General features: G+C 38.1%; 1 protein-coding gene and 1 long non-coding RNA gene across 7 annotated transcripts in view; both read right to left on the bottom strand.

Moving 5' to 3' along the window:
* The window catches only part of LOC125960907 (uncharacterized), an 840,695-nt gene that overhangs the window by 21,926 nt on the left and 798,353 nt on the right, over window positions 1-20,416 (bottom strand). The window lies entirely within an intron of this gene.
* The window catches only part of SRBD1 (S1 RNA binding domain 1), a 231,045-nt gene continuing 219,836 nt past the window's right edge, over window positions 9,208-20,416 (bottom strand). For all 6 annotated transcript variants that reach the window (XM_033419145.2, XM_033419146.2, XM_033419147.2 and 3 more), the window contains 2 exons: window positions 13,419-13,603; window positions 9,208-10,103 (listed from right to left, as the gene is read on the bottom strand). In XM_033419145.2, the coding sequence (XP_033275036.1) occupies window positions 9,814-10,103; window positions 13,419-13,603 (475 nt within the window). In that variant the 3' untranslated portion in view covers window positions 9,208-9,813. The remainder of the gene's footprint in view (window positions 10,104-13,418; window positions 13,604-20,416) is intronic.

Genomic DNA, 20,416 nt, shown 5'->3' with positions numbered 1-20,416 from the left:
ATCATATGAAAGGATGCTCAACATCACTAATCACTAGAGAAATGCAAATCAAAACTACAATGACTTATCACCTCACACCAGTCAGAATGGCCATCACAAAAAATCTACAGACAATAAATGCTGGAGAGGGTGTGGAGAAAAGGGAACCCTCTTGTACTGTTGGTGGGAATGTAAATTGATACAGCCACTATGGAGAACAGTATGAAGGTTCCTTAAAAAATTAAAAATACAACTACCATATGACAGAGCAATCCCAATACTGGGCATATACCCTGAGAAAACCATAATTCAAAAAGAGTCATGTACCACAATGTTCATTGCAGCTCTATTTACAATAGCCAGGACATGGAAGCAACCTAAGTGCCCATCGACAGACAAATCGATAAAGATGTGGCACATATATACAATGGAATATTAGTCAGTCATAAAAAGAAACGAACTTGAATTATTTGTAGGGAGGTGCATGGACCTAGAGTCTGTCATACAGAGTGAAGTAAGTCAGAAAGAGAAAAACAAATACCACATGCTAGCACATGTATATGGAATCCAAAAGAAAAAAAAAAAGGTTCTGAAGAACCTAGGGGCAGGACAGGAATAAAGATGCAGACATAGAGAATGGACTTGAGGACACGGGGAGGGGGAAGTGGAAGCATAGCACAGGGAGATCAGCTCGGTGCTTTGTGACCACCTAGAGGGGTGGGATGGGGAGGGTGGGAGGGAGGCTCAAGAGGGAGGGGATATGGGGATATATGTATACGTATAGCTGATTCACTTTGTTATACAGCAGAAACTAACACAACATTGTAAAGCAATTATACTCCAAAGAAGATGTTAAAAAAAAAGAAAAAGAAATGAAGTACTGATGCATGCTACAACATGGATGAACTTTGAAAACAGTATTCTAAGTGAAAGAAGCCAGTCACAGAAGACCACATATTATATTACCCCAATTACATGAAATGTCCAGAAGCGGCAAATCCATACAGACAGAAAGTAGATCAGTGGCTGCCTAGTGCTGAAGGCGTGGAGCCACTGCTAATGGGTACAGGGTTTCTTCTTGGGGTGATGAAAATAAATTCTAAAATTTATTGTGGTGATGGCTGCAGAACTCTGTGAATATACTCAAAATCATTGATTTGTACCTTTTAAATGGTGAATTATACTTCAATTAAGTTGTTACCAAAACCAAAACCCAAAGAAGAGCAAGGTAAAGTTTCCCGAAACAATTTTCGACTGCAGACTATTTTTCTTGGTCCTGGCTCTATTCACTGGGGCCAGCAGCTTTTATTAGTGAAGACTTGGCCAAAGCCCAAAGGAACTCTCTTCATCTGTGCTTTGCCTTGAGCAATTTATTTTTAAATAACCCTGTCAAATTAGACATACACAGTCTGGTTTTGCATATCCTCTCCTATGGTTTTTGATGTTTTTATCTTGGGGATGGGGTGGGGCATCAAGGGTATGTTTTCCTCTTTAAAAGATGTGATGGGTTAAAGGCCAATTAATTGTCAGTTTTAGTTTTCTTGGTCCCTGAATCACATCCATTTTCAACTCCAACAGCTTCCAGTATCAATCACACAGGAGCCAAACTCTCCATGAGGCAGAGAGATCTCCCCACTGCTCTGAATTTCTACTTTCTTCTTTAATGGATCTGTGGCCTCTGCTCAGTGTTCTTGGAGATCTAGGTGGGAGGGAAGTAATCTAAGGGAAGTTTGTAAACAATGAAGATACAGAGGTTTCCTTAGCACCTAGGTTACCTGGTGCTGCTATAAACTGTGAGGCCAGGGCTGGCGAGGTTCTGGGGCTGGCTTGCTTCACAGCTGGTTGGGGAGCCTGGGTTAGAGTTGATTTCCACAAGTACAGGATAGGATCAAGGGATAAGAGGGGAAAAAGAGGGAGACGGTGAGTTCATGAGGCGGTGAATCACGTAAGCTAAGTTAGTTTGGAGGAATCGCAGTCCTAGTGCTCCAGAGGCTGTACTGGGCCAGTTTATGAGGCTCCCAGATTCACTCGCCTCCTCCTCAGCCAGAAACTCCATAGGAAGCACTGTTTGCAGTGGTTCATACACTTCTCATGAAACACATTAAGGTAGATATAGGGGTACTGATATGGAAAGATATGCATGACATATTGTAAAAAGTAGAATATATATATATAATCTGACCCTGATTTTTAAGAAAATCTTCATATATGAAGGAGTGTATATATAGAAAAAGGTTGAGGATATACATAAATTATAAAAGGTGACTATTTCTCAAATGACAAGGGACTTTTATTTTCCAACTTTTATATTTCATTATTTATACTTTTTATAATATATGTATTTTCAATCAGGAAAAAAAATATATTTATAATAAAATGACCAAAAGTAACTTCAGATGTTTCTTGTGGGTGTTACTACAGGTAAAGTGACAGTATATCTTACTTAGTTGTTTTGGCTATTGAAGTAGCAAATTATACCAAATTTGACTCAATTGGCCTTTTGAATTTTAGCTCCATGGAATCATTTTAATTAACCCTGTGAAGGAAAGAATTTGAACAAACGTTAGGTTTGACTTTCACTGGTGCCACCTTCTCTTTCATTGCCAAGAGACTTAAACCTGGGAAGGAGACGGGCGGATGTCAAATGGTCAAAGAACCAGCCACTGGGATGGGAGAAAGGCAACCAAAGGCTTGCTCCCTTGAGGAAATTTCCCGAGTTATTGTAGACCTGGTCATAGGAGGTGGAAAGTTTGTCAGAAGTGGGCCGCTTTCAGTAGCAGGCTGTCATTCTTCCATTACTTGACTGCTTTTGCAAAAAAAATACTGCAACAAATCTGGAGACTTATACTTGGCCTAATTGCATGGATAAAACAAGACTTGAAACTTGAGACAAAACAAAGCTGGGCTATTCCAATGCTTTTTTCTCCCCTCCCTTACCCCATCTCTCCCCTTACCACTGTATCTTTAACTTTAGATTTTTCTGTAGGATTGAGCTACATAACATTTCAGACCTGTCACATTAGATGAGCTATATATAGTTGTGACAAATTCTCTGCTCCCTGAGAGGCTTCCCTGTAGTATTTAGATTAATAATTTATTTTCTTTCTTCAGGGTTAGACTTTTTTCTTTAAAAAATATTTAGTGGGGGGATACTGCAATCCTTATATAGATTCTTGATATGAGGTAAGAGAACAGCAAATCTTTTCTGGGGGTGGTTTTTAAATTAATTTCTAAAAAGGTAATTTTTAGTACTGACAGGACAAGAGTCTGCTTATCCCACTCTCCCTCTAAATAATAAATGCAGCCATCATGCACAGAATCATCCTCACCATGTAAAATGAGTGAGTGGGAAGAAATCTATATCTTTCTTCCTGTGGAACGGACTGCTTTGGCAATAAGCCCAGTCATTCAGGACTTCTCCATGATCTGTTATTTAAATCCAACTCATTATGACTAATTTTAGGCAGGAAGCCAAAATAAAAAGATCAACTAAATATATTTTTGGTTTTTCCATCCTGTCCTTTCTTTCCATCTCCAATTTTAACACAAGTGCTAACTCTGAGGTCAGGGTTAGATGTATAGACACCCTCAACACAAGCACTCCATTAATCCAAAACCAAGCATTCCAAAAGGGTCTTGTGGCTTTAAATGAGATGGGATGACACTATATTCTGAAGTAGATAGCAGCCAGGTTTAACTCCAAAATGCCCATGATATTTAACTTAAGATATTCTTTGCTGCAGCTTAAATTCCAACTCTAGGCTACAGACATCATCAAGATACCATATTTATCTTTCATCCCCAGCACCTGGCACAGGGTCTCATAGGAGGTGTCCAACAAATGTCTTCTGAATGGAACTTTTAGGTCTATAGGCCCATGCTTCCTCTATTTTTTCTTGTGTGCCAAAAACATGGCTATTTAGTCAGTTCTCAAAGCCCTTCTATGTTTGTTTGTAGTTCTTTTAAAATTTTATTTATGTTTAATTCATCTGGAACTAATTTTTGTGTTAGTGTGGCAATATGATTTTGCCCCAATCTGGAATGCCACTTTTAACATATATTAAATTCCCATTGATTTTAAATTCTCTGCTTATTCCACTCTTCTGTTTATCTATTCCTGTGCTAGTACGACACTATTTAGATGATAGAAGCTTTTGCGTATACTTTAATATCTGACAGGACAAATTCCCCCATATCATCCACCTCAATTATTCCTTTAAGATATTGATTTGACCTTTTTCACACTCTTCCAAATAACTTTAATTTTTAATTTAAGTTTGAATAAAAAAACAAACATACAAACAAAAAGCAATGTTGATTGAAATGATGATTGAAATTTTGGCAAAAGTAGATATACCTACATCTATATCTATCCATATCTATCTATCTAACTAGATATGATAATTTTTGGAGGACTAATCTTTCTACAATATCATGTCTTCCAGTCCAGGAACACAGTATACTTTAACATATTCTTTTATTTCATATTCAATAGTAAAGTTTTATAATTTTTCTTCATATTAATCTTGCACATTGCTTATTAATTTTTAGATTTTTAAATCAATCAATCAATTAATTAATTTTTGGCTGCATTGGGTCTTCATTGTGGTGCACGGGCTTCTCATTGTGGTGGCTTCTCTTGTTACGGAGCACAGGCTCTAGGCACGTGGGCTTCAGTAGTTGTGGCATGCGGGCTCAGTAGTTGTGGCTCACAGGCTCTAGAGCGCAGGCTCAGTAGTTGTGGTGCACGGGCTTAGTTGCTCCACAGCATGTGGGATCCTCCCAGACCAGGGCTCGAACCCATGTCCCCTGCATTGGCAGGCGGATTCTTAACCACTGTGCCACCAGGGAAGCCCTATTTTAGATATTTTATAGTGTGCTGTTGTAATATATAGGAACCATTTATTCCATCATATTGTTTAACATGATTAAGGAAAACTGGATTTTTCTGAAAACTTATATTTAACCATTTTATTGAACTCTTTTATTAGCTATTTATTCATCCACTCAATCAACATTCGGTGAGTACCTATCACATGCCAGGCATTTTTACATGTAGAGGGGGTAGGGTACAGCACAAATGTATATCAGGGAATACATTTTTCTGTAAACCTCCGTTCGCCCCCCAATAGCTGAAATGAATATATGAAGCTCTTGTTTTTCTCACATAGTGTGAAGTCTAGAGTAGGCAGTTAGTTCAAGACTGCTTTAGTGCCTCCACAATGCCAAGATGGATTCAGGAACTTTCTGTCTTTCTGTTCAGCAGTTGCTATCTAGTGCTGGAGATGCACTGTTTGCCCTCCAGCACTTCCACATTCTATGTGCACTCCAAGCAGGAAGGAGGGCCAGGGCAAAGGATAAGAAAAGCATAATAGTTGAGCCTGACCCCCCCTCCCCCCAACTCTTTCTAGCCTTCCTAGAACCTCACCCCATGGCTTTTGCCTACACTCTCTAGCCAGAGCTATATCACACGGCCACATCCACATCCACTAGTCACATTATTGATCCCCTCAAATGAGAATTCCCTTAGTAAGGAAGAAGGGGAGAATTCTGAATATACATCTAGAAGACTGTGCCACAACAAGACAAAATCCCTGCCCCTACAGAGATGGTCAAAGAATTTACAGCTGAGTGTCTTAGATTTCCAACAACCCAGCTCTTGGATCTCTCTCTGCTCCGTATTATTTCTACTCATTCCATTGGTGATCTTAAACAGTCTCATGGCTGTAAGTACAGTTATACACTGCTGACTACCAATTTATGTCTCCAGCCCAGCCTTCTCTCCTGAACTTCAGACTGAAATAGCCAACAGTCTACCTGTCATTTCCACTCAGACGTCTAATGAATATCTCAAATTTAACCTGTCCAAAATGAACTTTTTCACCAAAACTTCCCTCCTATCTTAGTAGATAACAATTTCATCCTTCTGGTTCCTTAGGCCAAAAACCATCCTAGACTCCTGTGTGTCTCACATCTTACATCCAATACACCAGGAAACCCTGTTTGACTATACCTTTACCTTTGAACTGCATCCAGAATCCCACCACTTCTCACCTTTTCTAACACTAACATTCTGGTCCAAGTCACCATTACTTTATACCTGCATTACTGCGACAGTCTCCAAAACTCATTGCACATATAGATAATCCTGAATTCTCAGTTCTTTCACTTCCTCTTCTCTAATGAGCTTATCCTTGTCCCCCTACCATGCCCTACCCATTGTTACAAAACCACTCCCAAAACTGTAATTTCAGAGTTAATAAGCATCCAACTTTTGACAACCACTCTTTCCCATCCATTATACCCTCTATTATTCCCACTATAACACTTGCTCCATCAGGACCTATAATCCATCAATCCTATTCTTTCTCACTTCTCCTCACTCTCCCCTCATATTCTTACTTTTCTTCTTATTGGGCTTAAATTCCACGTTCAGTGATTTCATTGTTCACATGCCCTCAACTTCCTTGCCCTTCTTTCTATTGTATTCACTTGGCAAACTCCCAAACCTGATTGATTAGATCCGTCTCTCCACCTAATCTGGACCTGTACCACATAGTTGATGTGGATGAAGAAATATATAACCAAGCTGACTGATCTTACATTCAACTGATCACTAACCTGGTAGAACATTTAACACGGCCTGGAAATCATACTCTGTTTCCCTAGGTTTTTCACTTTTTTCTTACCTTTTCTTTTCTTCTCGAACTTTCAACTCCTTTTTGCTCTGCTCTTTGGTCTCAGTCTTCTTTTATATTTCAGTAAGAAAAATAGAGGTAATACAAAGAGACCTTCCATGAGCACCCATCATCTATCTTCCTTCCTGCATCTGTGCCCACATATTCAATCTTCTCTCTTTTAATATGGATGAACTCTTTGTATCCCTATCTTAGACCAATCACTTGTGCACTAGATTCTATCCAATCTCCTCCACTCAGTAATCTCATTCTGGTAATTCTCCTCTTTGTCTCCTGTATCAAATTTTCCTGGATCCTTTCAATTTGCATATATTATTATTTCTTCTGCCTTTGAAATAAATACAAAAACTCTCCCTGGACTCCATTTCCCCCTTCCAGTCACTCTTTTATTTCCCTTTTTCCTTTACAGCAAAACTCCCTGAAAAATTACCTATATTCAGTATTTCCAATCTAACTCCTCTTACTCTCTCTTAAACCCATTCCAATGAGGCTCTCACCTCTACCATTTATCAGAAAAAACTCTTGTTAAGGTCAATAAAACATTTGTCCCAGTTAAATTCCAGTCATTTTTTCATATCTCAGTTAAGCCCCAATGAAACATTTTCTGACTTTTCTGAAAAGGTCAATCCAACTATTATATGCTGTCACCATTACACTGCTTATCATGCTTGTAATTTTATATTTTTATATGATTTTTTGATTAATGATTCTTTCTTCTTCAATAAACTTCAAGCTCCATAAGGGCAGGGATAATCTCTATTTCTCTATCATAATTGTATGGTCAGTGTTTAGCACAATGCCTGGCACAAAGGAGACCACTAACACAATCTGGAAAAATGAATGCTTTTTTATCATCATCCCCATTTTAAACTTGGGAAATGGAGGCCCAGAGAAGTAGAGGTACCAGCTCAAAGGCACACTGTAGATTATTGGTAGAATAGGGACTAGAACTAGTTGGACATACTGACCACCAAGCACCATGCTACATTCTGCGGTTACGAGATAAATGAGATGTGCCTCTCTTCACCCAGCCTACACCTTATAGAGCACCACCATGTTTGGGCTGAACAGGACAAATCATGCAACCCAGTGCAATATCAAGTCCTCCTTGTGTCCCCAAGGGCTTAGCTACCAGGTCAACAGAGCTGCTTCATACTGTCGACTGCTCTGTTCCTGTATTCAAAGTGCCCAGGAAGAAGCCCTTTTCCCCCAAAGCATTTGTTTGACTACGTACAGTGATGGATGTTAACCAGACTCCTTGTGGTGATCATTTTGCAATATATACAAATATCAGATCATTATGCCGAATACCTGAAAATAATATAATGTCATATGCCAATTATACCTCAATTTTTTTTGGTGGTACGCGGCCGTCTCACTGTTGTGGCCTCTCCCATTGCGGAGCACAGGCTCTGGACGCGCAGGCTCAGCGGTCATGGCTCACGGGCCCAGCCGCTCCGCGGCATGTGGGATCTTCCCGGACCGGGGCACGAACCCATGTCCCCTGCATCGGCAGGCGGACTCTCAACCACTGCGCCACCAGGGAAGCCCCTATACCTCAATTTTTTTAAAAAAGCATTTGCTTGAAATTACATTGCATGCTTCAGAATAAAACTCTTCAGGTGCATATCACTCGTCACTGATCTACAAACTAGGAACTGGGAGGAGTGAATGGGAAGATCAACTTAAAGTTACAACATTAAGATCCGTTGTCAGTTGAAGACCAGTAAGAGAGAAAAAGCATTTCAGAAATGAAATCATCAGGCAAACAGGAGTTGAGTTATACAACTTTTAAGGAAGCCACTTATTAAAAATATCTATGTATACTGGTTGGAAGGCTGCATATTTCAAGAAAAATAAACCACCAGTCAGAACTGTCAATAAACACAGTCCGATCTACCACTTTGTAAGGGACTGTGACTATTAAGGTGATCATATGATTTATTATCCAAAATGGGGCACTATTAAAAATTATGCCAGGACAATGAGCATTTACCAGGACTGACTGTCCCAGGCAAACAAGCAGGATTGGTCACCCTCCTTAGCCAACCATCCACTCACTACACATGAAGAAAACCAGGCACTCATTCGGTCATGCAAATGACTCCACCAGGGAAATGAACCACAGCAGCCAGAATGGACAAGATACCCGTCCAGTGTGGTCTCTGTTTAATTCATTTTTACCCTGTATGGTCAGGCTAATATTTACCATCTCCACTGAATAAAAACAGAGTTAAGAGGACTGGCTTCATCGACTTGTTTTTCTTGCCCCTTCACACCTGATCTGTATTGAATCTTTAGGCGGGCCATTTCTATCCCCATCTGGAGTTTGATCTTAATGCTTAAGAAAGAATATGCCTTTCTGTGATAAGTCAAACAGAAAGTCATTCTTCAAATTAATAGAGGCTTCCCTTTTCCCCAAAGGCATAGTTAGTTGGCTTATATGAAACTTGTATGAATATGTGCCACATCTTCTTTAATCAAGATTGACTCTTAGATCATTCACTGAATCAACATAGCAAAAACAAGATCACTAGCCACAAAATTTTATTGTAGGGATCAATACGTATATCCTTCTGAGAAATAGTTCGAGCTATTCACTTGATGGTTACAAACACATCAGGATCTGTTTTATTGGGATATCTCTGGTTTGTCTGGCAAAGGAAAATCATGAGTCAAGTCCAAAAGGCCTGATTTTTTAAAAAAATCTATAAAAAGAGAGGATTAAGTACTGCCAGCCCTACTGTCAAGAAACACTGTACAATTTAAATCAAGAAGATAGTTCCATACAAATCCAGCAAGGCATGTTGGCAAGTAGAAATGAAACAATCTATTATACAAAATGCAAAAGGAGTCAAAGATGAGTTATAAAAAATAAAATTTTGGTCAGAAAATCATTACTACATAAAGCCAAATAAAGATGTCTATTAGTTGCTTTTTTTAAGGGGAAAAGAAATCAAACCGTTAGCTCTCTATTTATCCAGAAGGAATAATAAGGAAAGTGTCTGGAAAATACTTCTGATATTAAGTGAATTCTTTCTCATCTGCTATCTAGAGCTCACAAACATCTGACTTATTCTTGCCAAACTGTAGAAATGAGGGAATAAAAATCAGTGTTTGGCCACCAGTGGCACACTCACAACACCCGAATGAGGTCCAGAGTAATCCGAGATCGGGGAATGTCAATGTTGAGTACTCGGACTTCCACTCTTTCTCCAGGGCCCAGCCCAAGACTCCTTCTCTTCTTCGTCTTAGAAAGTTTTGCTTCTGTTACATTTCGTATGGGAATCAGCCCTGATCTCCCCACTCCTATATCCACAAAAATTCCAAATAGGGTGGCATTCTCGACTTTGCCTGTAAGAACTGTCCCAACCTGCAGGTCTTCCAAGCAGACTATGCTTCTCTTGAAATCAGGTTTATCAAAATCTACAAGGAAAGGGGAAAAAAGACAGTTTGTGTAAATAATAAAGCACTGTTAGACACAACAGAGATTAGTGAGTAAGTATGGGCTATGTGTCGATTGTGTGCCCAGACCAGTATTAAGCATTGAGGGGGGACGTAAAAGGAGCTGAAGATACAGGCCTGCCTTCAGAGAAGAGGCATCCTAGTGGAGAAACAGCATGTGCCAAGCAGAAACAATTCAAGAAAATTTACTCAGATACTTCCTTCGCCTCAAATTCTATCTTGCTAGCATGTAAACATTAGCACTATACATAAGGACTAAAATTTTAGATTAGAGAGTCTTATTTTCTTCTTTATGAGGAGGTGATGAGAAAGTATATTTGTTCAATGAATATGCAAGGCTAAGTCACAAACACTGAGAAAATAAGACCCTCGGAGATAGAAGATTGGGAGCTTTTCCCCCAGTACCTGAATTCTCAAACTGTTTAAAGGGGGTAGAACATACATAAATGTTTAGTCAAATGTGGATGAAATTTAAATGGTCTTCTCACTTCTCCCCATAAATTTTGAACTCAAGGATCAATTCCTATCCACTTTGAATATATTTATCCAATCAACATTTATGGATTCTTGATTATCTATTGCTCAGAAACCCAGATCAGCTCCTCATCTCCTTTCTCCTCTTTCAATTCAATTCATACAACATTTATTAACCCCTATTATTACCTCCTGGCCAGGCACTCCGCTGGGTGCTTGAGAGACAAAGATGAAGCATAGATCTCTGCTCTCAAGTTCCTTACAGCCCTCTTCCCTTGCTCACTCCAGTACATTTCTCTGTTCATTAACACTACACACCCAAAGGTAGGCACAAAGCCTGCCAAGGAATCATTATGGCTTTAGTTAAAACAAAACAAAAACAACAACAAATGTTTTACGGTGGAGAAGGTTACAACTCACAATTTAAATGGGGCTTTTGGATTATCTGTGGATTCCGTTTACCCATTTACCCATGCTCCCCTTGGCCCCCTTTCCTAGGATTACTGAATGTTGACTCTAATAACAAAGAACACATTCTATGCTCCAATCTCCTTTTACTAAGACCTCATTTTCCCCTCCGCCCATTCCATTTCCTTTTCCTCCACAGCTGTTGCCTTTATCCTGATTACTTGTTGAAGCTATCCTTTACATTTGTATTAACAACTGGTCACCTCTTGGTTCCCCTCCCACAGCCCAACCATATTGAAATCAACGTTTTTAAAAAATTCACCTTTTGCCTTTAAAACAAAACAAAAACCCTCTTTAAACCTGAAATCTCATTTTTTTTCATAAAAAAGCAATACGTTAACATTGGAATTGATTGTGTAGAATTCCACCTGATGCTGCAGCAGTGAATTCCAAAAACAAAAAACCCACTGAAGGTGCCATTACACTGGGCAAGGACTGTGTCAAAGCAAAGTGAAACAAAGTTGTTGATCGGGGTCAGAGGTAGGATGGTCTCTGAGGCCCCATAGGCATTGTTTTTATGCTTAGAAACTTTTTTCCCCCTTCTTTCTTACAGAGGTCCAGCTGCTACAGATTCCCCAAGGGTTCCTGATCAGCTGCTTAGTTTAATTTCGCATGGAAAATCAGAGTAAAGAACTACTTAACATGTTTCTGAAGACAGCCTGGGTCACTGAGAAATCAGAAATCCTCCATGTACCAGACAAACTTTAACACTTTGATTGCCAAGGCTACATATTCAGTCCTTTGTCACCTGGATGCCTCTGATGAAGCCAATTATGGAAACTAGCAACCAGAGTGTTAACAAAATAGAATTGATTATGTCACTGGGAAAACAGAAGACAGGATGAGTATGAAGAAAGAATGAGGCAAGAAAGGAAATAATTTTGAGAAAATGGAGAAAAGAAAAGAGATGTAGCATAAATACTGTAATACAGAAACATCCAAAATACTATCTGCCTCTTCAAAAGTAAGACTGTCTGCCTTCCTTCCTGGGGATGTTTTTAGTATTAAAACGAAAGTTCTCAGGCATCCAGGAAACTGTGACTTACTCTAGGGCAAAAGTTTGTTTCAAAGAGATTTATTTGAAATTTCACTTGTCACAATGATAAACACTGCAGTAACTGGTAAGCTCAGTTGAGAGCCCAGGTGCATCTGTTTCTGCTCAACCAGGTAAGGACCAACTTAGCTGTTGGTTGTTTAGCTGAACTATATAATTTGAGTATTGATCTTTGCTCTGAGTCTACAGTGTAACTGGGATAATGGAGCAATCAATACCAAGACCGAAAAATAAGATGGACAAGAAAAGCCGGTACAGAGCATATTTGCCAACCCTCTAATGTAGTGGTTCTAGGCATAGCACCCTCAAATCCCACCGTGCTTGAAAACTACTGCTCACTTAGTATTCCTGCTAGATAACACCTAGGTGGAATTCACACATAAGAATACCTGCAAAGGGAGATGGATTTGTCTACTGAAATATTCACTTTGGATGGCCCACACAGAGGCTTCTACTCCTGCATTTCTGGCACAGGTCTTACTGTATGTTTCATTTTATTTTTCTCCAACCTTAAAATTAATTTCAAACTTACACAACAGTTGAGGGAATGGTGCATTGAGCTTGCTGGGTTAGCACAAATTCCCTTAAACCTTTTCAAAGAAACCACCTCAACACAGCCCAACCCAGAATGCAAAGAGCCAAGCCCTAACATGGTATCATAAAACTGGTGTGAGACAAGCACAGACTCATTTAAATCTAAGGGCTTCCTATTCAAATTTCCTTGGGAAGTAGGTCATTTGAAACCTTAATTCCTTCTCACCGGGTCATTGCTCTCAACAACTATGGCTGTTATACTTCCCTCACCATCTACCTGTGCTGAAAGCCGAAAGACTTTTAGTTAGAAGGAGAATAAACAGAGAGATAGTATCTTATTTGTTAAATGTGTTCATTGACATAGAATTCAGGAACTTGGAAGGCTGTAATTTAGGGAGAAGATTCACTTTAGTTTGTGAATCGAATGCTTTACCTTGGACTTCTAACTCTTATGAGGTAAAAACAGTTTACAAAAGGATCATGAAGAATACATGCCTCCATGCACATGCCAGCACATGCATGACGCACTTAGTCTAGTGTGATGGGAAATAAGCCTGGGACAAGGGTTCTGGAGACCTGGCTTTTAGCTTCGGCTTTGGATACTAACTAGCTGCAATGACTTTGAAGGCAGGTCACTACGCTTTAGTTTTCTCATGGATAGAATGGGAGAATGGAGAATCCAACGGTTTAGGATTATTGTGAGCTATGCAAGTGAAAGGTGCTGTTATTCAAGTTTAATTGTTTACCTGTTCGAAAGTCAAAGCTCTCAGGCTGGCTGAGACCATCTATGATGACCTGTAAGGTGTGTACTGTTGTTTGCAATCTTTCTGCAGTTTTCTCTATTCCTTCTTTTTCAAGGAATGAATTTATTTTTTGTTGCATTTCAGGCTTGCCAATCTCACACAGTGTCCCTCCAACAAATGACAAAAACCTGCAGAGGAAAAAAAAAAACCCAACACTTATTAATAATATTACTTATTTTCCAATCTCCTTATACAGGTCACTCCTTATTCATCTCAGATCCATGTATCAATCAATCAATTGGTCTTTATTGAAAATCTACTATGTGTCCCATGCCATAACAGATGATGTGTCTTGGGGGGAAAAAAGGGAGGGGATAACTTTAGGTTTTTGTGCTATTTTCCAATGAAGCACCTGCTCAGAATCAGCACCAGAAACGCCTTACAGTGCAATGTTCCTTAGAGTTTAGTGTCATATATATTTTCTAAATAAGGATACCTATATTTGCTTCATGTTTCCCAAAATTTCAGTTAGGAAAACTTATTTGAATTTAAATTATCTATTAGGCAAACAATAAATTGATGCTATCAAAATCTGGCAAAACATCCAACAAGCATTGCCAGCTTTTGACAAATAACTCACTCTATTCATATGCCAGATCATCGCTCTTGACTTCTGTGTACCCGTGATGACAGTGTTACCTGTGCAAGCATACGCTCAACCTAATAATTCTCAAATTCCATCAACAGTCAAGCCTCACATGGACTAAATAATATCAAGTACATTAAGCATTCAGAGTCAACAGAAAAAATATGAGGGGATTATCAAAAAGAAAAAGTAACTTTCTTCCAAAATGGAAGCATTGCAAGCAAGACCTCAATTGTATAATCTTAAGATGAACAGTACTTTATATTCTTTACATATTATATAGCTGCAATATTTATAAAATAAAAACATTTGTCTTTCTCCATTTCCCTTTGCTATGTTTACCATTTCCCTTGCTTGTACAGCTGCCTCTCAATTACTTAGCTTTGGAGTTCAGTAATAAGTTAATTAAGAAAAAACAATTATAGGGTTAAGCTGAATTTCCCTTCAATGTCATCTGAATATTAGGCTGTAGCTTACTTTCTTGATATTCCTTGGCTGGGTATTTTTCTACATCAAGTTCCATTCCCTACGATTAATGGCTCTTAAAAAATGTCAACACAGTAATCAGACAGATAGTGATACTAATGCCCTCAAATCCTTTCCTCTAATGATGTCTCTGGAATACAAACAGGGGAAAAGGAAACGGAGGCTTGTCTATGATCAGAATTGGGAGGTATCCCATTTGTCAGGTTGCTGCATGATCACAAAAGGAATGCTTGTGATTTTCAGTCTTTTCTTACATTGTTGTGTTCAACTAGAAAAGACCTCTTCAGTGATAATCCGGTAGTGATAATCTGTTATCTGGTGGAGAAAGCTCTCTCAACTCTCATTTAGCCAGGGGCATCTCTTTGGGTTCTAACAAAGAGGTTCCTCCTACCTTTCCAAAGCTGTATTTTTAGTCAGAAACAGATTCACCAAAATCCAACTTATTTTCTTGAATATATTTTGGTTAAGGGTTTAATGAAAGACCAAAGAGTTGTCGCTTGGGCTCCCTTTTTTTAAATGAGCTTCCATCCCAACTGATGGCCAGTGAGATACACACTTTATCTCTGGGCGTCCATGGCTTCCCTGGCCCATGGAGAGGCAGCGGTATCTGTCAGTGCTGATGGATGAGCAGTAGCACATAAGGGCCCTAGTGACAGGGAACAGCTGCTAAAGCTCTGACTGATGGGGCAGATGACACATGACAACCTCTGCCCACAGCCAACTTCCTTGCACAACTTTCTAAATAAAACAGGCCCTGCTGAGCAGACTTCCCTGCTATTTACCCTCTTGGCTTGACTGGTCTGCAACTGGCTATTTAGCAGAACATCTTTCAAATCCCCAAGATTCTGGCTTACAATCAACTGATAAAATGCCAAAAAAAGTATATTCATGAGTTGAAAATCTATAATAACCTTGAATAGCATTTTATAACTAATAAAAGTAACTAAAAGGCAGAAACTTCCCAAAGTAATGTATAAGTCTTGGTCTCAATAACAAAAACACTGGCTCAGGAGGCTACTTGGAGTCTTAAGGTTGTGTGTGTGTGTGTTTGTGTGTGTGTGTGTGTGTGTGTGTGTGTGTAACTAACTGCTCCTAAAGTAACTTCCATATAAATAATTCTGTTTATAGTGGTTACAGATGTACAAAGAATATTGGTTTGTTTAACCTGGGTGCATATTTCGTATATTATTTTCATCCTCACACACACAAGCCTGAGGGCAATGGTAACTGAAATCAATAAAAAAGCACCAAATTGTGCTCCTAGCTAATGCTTCAGTATTGATCAACTCCATTTTTAAATGACTATGAAACAAAGTCAGATGCTTTTTTATTTTGAAAACTTTCTTAAAGTTACAACAGGGTTGCAGAAAAAGGAAAACAGGAAACAAAAGGGGAGAGGGACTATAAAATGAACTGGGAATAGCTTGAGTTTGACCTCTTCATTACTGGATTTCAAATATATTCAACTGTAAATGATAGGAAACAATGTTTCTTGCTCAGTAGCCACTCAATAAACATGTGTTCTTTAAATAACGTAAGAATAATTTATTCTACATTATTCTCAATTTTTACTCTAGAATCGAGTGTAATAAGTAATGTCCAATACACAGTTTCATTTTATAATTGAGTATAATAAGAAATACACAATACAAAGTACTTTCTGGCTCAAAAGTACCATATAAAAACACACTGTACTTTATGTGAACGTAAGAATGTATGTGAACATGTTCTGAAAAATATATTCTGAAAAAACAGTGCTTGATAGATGTTCTCATTTAATCCTGACAATAATCCTGAAAGGTAGGTATCACATCATACAGAAAGGGAAAATTGAGGTTTAGGGAGGTTAAATAACTTGCCCAAGGCCACACAGCTCTTTTCACCAACTGGAGTTTCATGCTATACATATCAGTGCGTGTCTGTTTATAACCGCAGTTACATCAAAATTAAAGTGCTATATTTGGTTAAGATATAAAACAATACTTTGGGTAACATTTCACCAACACAATTTAATGGCAGATTAGTTTTAAACATTAGACAGTTAACACTGATAAATCCCACAGAGAAATTATTATATATATGCGTTTAAGTAGACAATTCTCTCAAAAGTCCATGCGTTATTAAAATCATAGTCTCATTTTCTCCACTGTCTCTGGAAGGCTTTCAGTTTGCTAAGGACTGCTGTCTGACCTGCTGTTTTTATTTAATATGTAATTTCATCCATCTTACTTAAAGTAAGAAAGTAGCATAAATGCAACAAATAAGCACATCATGTTCTTTCAGCACACATCTGCACAAAGTTAAAATACAGACCTTGCAGCAGAAAGACTGCTTGTTTTTCAAACAGAATGCTATATAACCTAAAATCGCTGATATTTTTAATAGAAACTTGTTACAAATGCTAGTTTTCCCCCTCAAAAAATAAGAAAAGTCTTTGTAATATTTTTCCTGAAGAATAAGAAATTCTCAAGATTCATAAGACTTCAGATATAGCCATTCAGTTTTATGTAATCATTTCCAGCATGGAGAAAAAAATTTAGGAGCCTAGGACTCATTACACTAAAGCAACATGATACCCCACAGAGCACAGAAGAACCATGGTGATCCAACTCCATCACTTTAAAAACAACTTAATATTAACATGTGCTTTGTGGGCTAAACACACCGGATTTAAGACTCTGCAAAGAACCATGTTGCAAGGGCAAAGTACTTCTAGTTGTCTATCCACTCAGGACACTTTTAAAAGACACTTTTACACTTTATTTTTATCCATTAGTTTTTACTGTCTTAAAGTAATCACATCAATAAACCAATAAATGCAAGAGCACAGTCATTTTAGAAAAAGTAGTTACAGATAAAGCAGGTCATTATTTGCAATACAGGCAGACGGCAGTCAATGATTTAACAGAGAGCTTACACTCTAAGAGCTAACCTGGCCTTCTTAACTGATTATAGAGGAAGAGGTGGGACACAAAAGTTCGGCAATAATTTGTTACACCGAAAACCACAGATTCTATATATATATTTAAAAATTTACTGCTTTTAATAATAAAGACTAAATATAAATTCCAACGTGCCTAAGGAGGGAAACCTGCTACCCCTTTACACTATCTACCAGGAGCTGAAATTCACCCAGGTGAGCGTGTAGCAGCACACTTTAGTTTCACTTAAAGGAGTGTGGCTTTACCACATCTGCTGTTTCAGCAGTCAAATCAAAGGGGTGGCAGTGTGAACTGCACTTTCATCAACATCAAAGAATCTTTTCCAATTTCTAACCTCTTTGTTAAACCGAGAAACTGAACTGGGCCAGAATCCTTAAAAATCTTTGCTGGTGCAAAATCCACAAGTAATAGTAAATTCAAGTAGAGTGCATTTACAGAGAGGCCCACAGAACAACCAACCGACTGTGCTTAATTAGAAGCTAGTAGGTACCTAGTGAAGGTGATACTGAAATGGCTTTTGCTAGTGTATCATCAGCCATGGAAAGTTATAGCAAGTGATTTTTCATAAGAACTTAATAGCTTTTGATAACTTATATACTGCACATAAACTTTTTAAAAATGTAACCCTTTCAGAAAGGGTTAACAAGGTTGTTCTGAAAGCCTTTATAGACTTTGATCTGAAAGTATAGTTTTAAATGGTATGCAGCTATCTGGGTGGCAGGGGGGCACTTTCAGTGTCATTGCTTGGAAACATTCGGAGTGTCTTTGGAGCACCTCCTGCATCTAAACACACTCTTGGATCTATGAGCAGCAGAAAAAAACAAGAAGAACCAAAAAGGAGAAGCTGCCATAGATTAAGGAATGCAGTTTGTCTTCCAAAAGACTTGGTTTATAAGCATCAGACTTTACCTGCTTCTAACTTTGAAGAACTTAGTAAATGTTTCCTCCTTTTTCAAAAGTCTGTTATATTGATACGTGCACAGAAACTGGATCCTCGATGCACATTGCATTAATTGTATGTAGGAGAACAAACATATTCTTAGAAAGCTGTTTTATTTTATTTTAGCAATTTAGTACAGGGAATTGACTTCGTAAAAAAAAAAAAAAAAGCCAGTTAAAATGTGATATCCTCTAAAAGTGTGAGATTTAGGATGATCTTCTCTTTAGAAATAGTTGAAGAAGACATTGCTTATATAGTTACATCAAAAAAAATATCTAAGATCAGTGAAATAATAACCAATGCCACAAAGAATAAGCAGCATTGATTTGTACGTAGCTTTTCCTATTTCAGAACCACTTACTAGGTATGACATATTATGATATAATTAAAGATATAATTTAAAAAACCAAATGTGTGTGTATGTGTGTGTATATACACACACATACACACACATCCAAATGAGTGTGAGTATATAAAAATGGGAAAGCGTCATGTATTGAAATATTGTGATTACTGCTCTAAAGATTTCTAAAATCTTATCTTAGAAATAAATTTACAAGTGACAAAGGAAAATCAGTTTTATTACACTTGTTAAAACAATAATCCCCATTAAAAAAACACAGAAAACCCCCAAACAACCCAATTACTCAGTGTGATCATCCTCTTTCCATTGAGTCTGGGTTGTTTTAAACATGCTCATACTTATACACACAGACACACACAACACCCTCAAATGATAAAGATTTGCTAAAATCAAGGCTCTTCAAAGGAATGTGACAAAATGCTAAAGTGAATTAAAAATAATTTAGAAAAGTGTTCAGCTAAGTATTCATTTACTGTGGAAGAAGACTCTATGAAAGATGGTAACAGAGCTTTTGCCTTGAATGAACTTATTCTAATTTAAGTACTGACAGTCTATTGGAATAATCTTCCACTTATATCTGCTCTTTTAGAGGTAGGATTTTATATGCAGACAAATAGATATTTTGAAAGTGCTCAATAAAGATTTAAAGTTCATTTAATTCTCTCAACAATTTATTGTGGATATAAATTTGCAGATAAGGAAATCTAAACTCAGATAGATTAAGTGACCTGCCCAAAGTCACATAGCTGAGACCACAAGGTTGTAGCTAAGGTAAAAGTCATATATCACATCTTCATTAGCATTGCTTACCTCTTAACTCTGGCAGATTTTCAATGTAGACAGAAGATTTAGATCCCAGATAAAATCTGGCACCCAGGACCACTGCCTGGGAGCAATTTATTATTATTTTTTAAACCAAATTCAAAAGGAAAAAGTTTGGCTCTTTTTGAGTTACCGAATAAGAGTTATACAAAATTAAGTTAGTGGTTTCAAAGGCTGCGGACTCTCTACAGCTCAAAAACACTGTTCAGAATTCATGTAATTTAATTTACTGTCTGTAAAGCCATAACGTGGATTAGTGCCTGTGAATATTTGAAAGAGGAGGGCAAATAAAAAAGTAGTATTCAAAAACATACAGGCTAGTGATAGCAGAGCTAAAATTAAACAGCTCTGGCACTACTAGGTGATAAAGCCCATGTACTGTAATAAAGAACTTTCTTCCTTGGGAAACAGCCTTTTTACTATGAATTCCATCCTGTCAAGGAATCCTCCTTTTAAGAAATTTGAAAATGCATTTCCATAAATCTCCCCAGTTGTCCTCTGAATGCGCAGAGCCATTTTTATTCCATTTAAAGAGTGGGCAATTGAGGTCAAAGGGATTTGCTTATGGTCACACAGAGAGTCAGAAGACAGGCTAAGATTAAAATCCATAGCTAGAGTGGGGACAGGAAGGGGAGAAGGGAGATAATGGGAGACTAAATCAATACCCTACTGAGTTTCAGGCTCCAGACTGAGTGATCTAAACCTGAAGAAGAGAAGAGAAGGAGAAGGGCAAATACTTTGGAGACTGGAAGAGACTGAAGCAAGCACAACTTTATGGCTGGTCGGCAACTCCCTCTCACT

This window comes from Orcinus orca, chromosome 13 (assembly GCF_937001465.1).
Source record: "Orcinus orca chromosome 13, mOrcOrc1.1, whole genome shotgun sequence".
In the NCBI taxonomy this organism is placed as follows: Eukaryota; Metazoa; Chordata; class Mammalia; order Artiodactyla; family Delphinidae; genus Orcinus; species Orcinus orca.
Note: the sequence above shows the minus strand (reverse complement) of the source record. Positions and strands in the feature narration are given on the sequence as shown.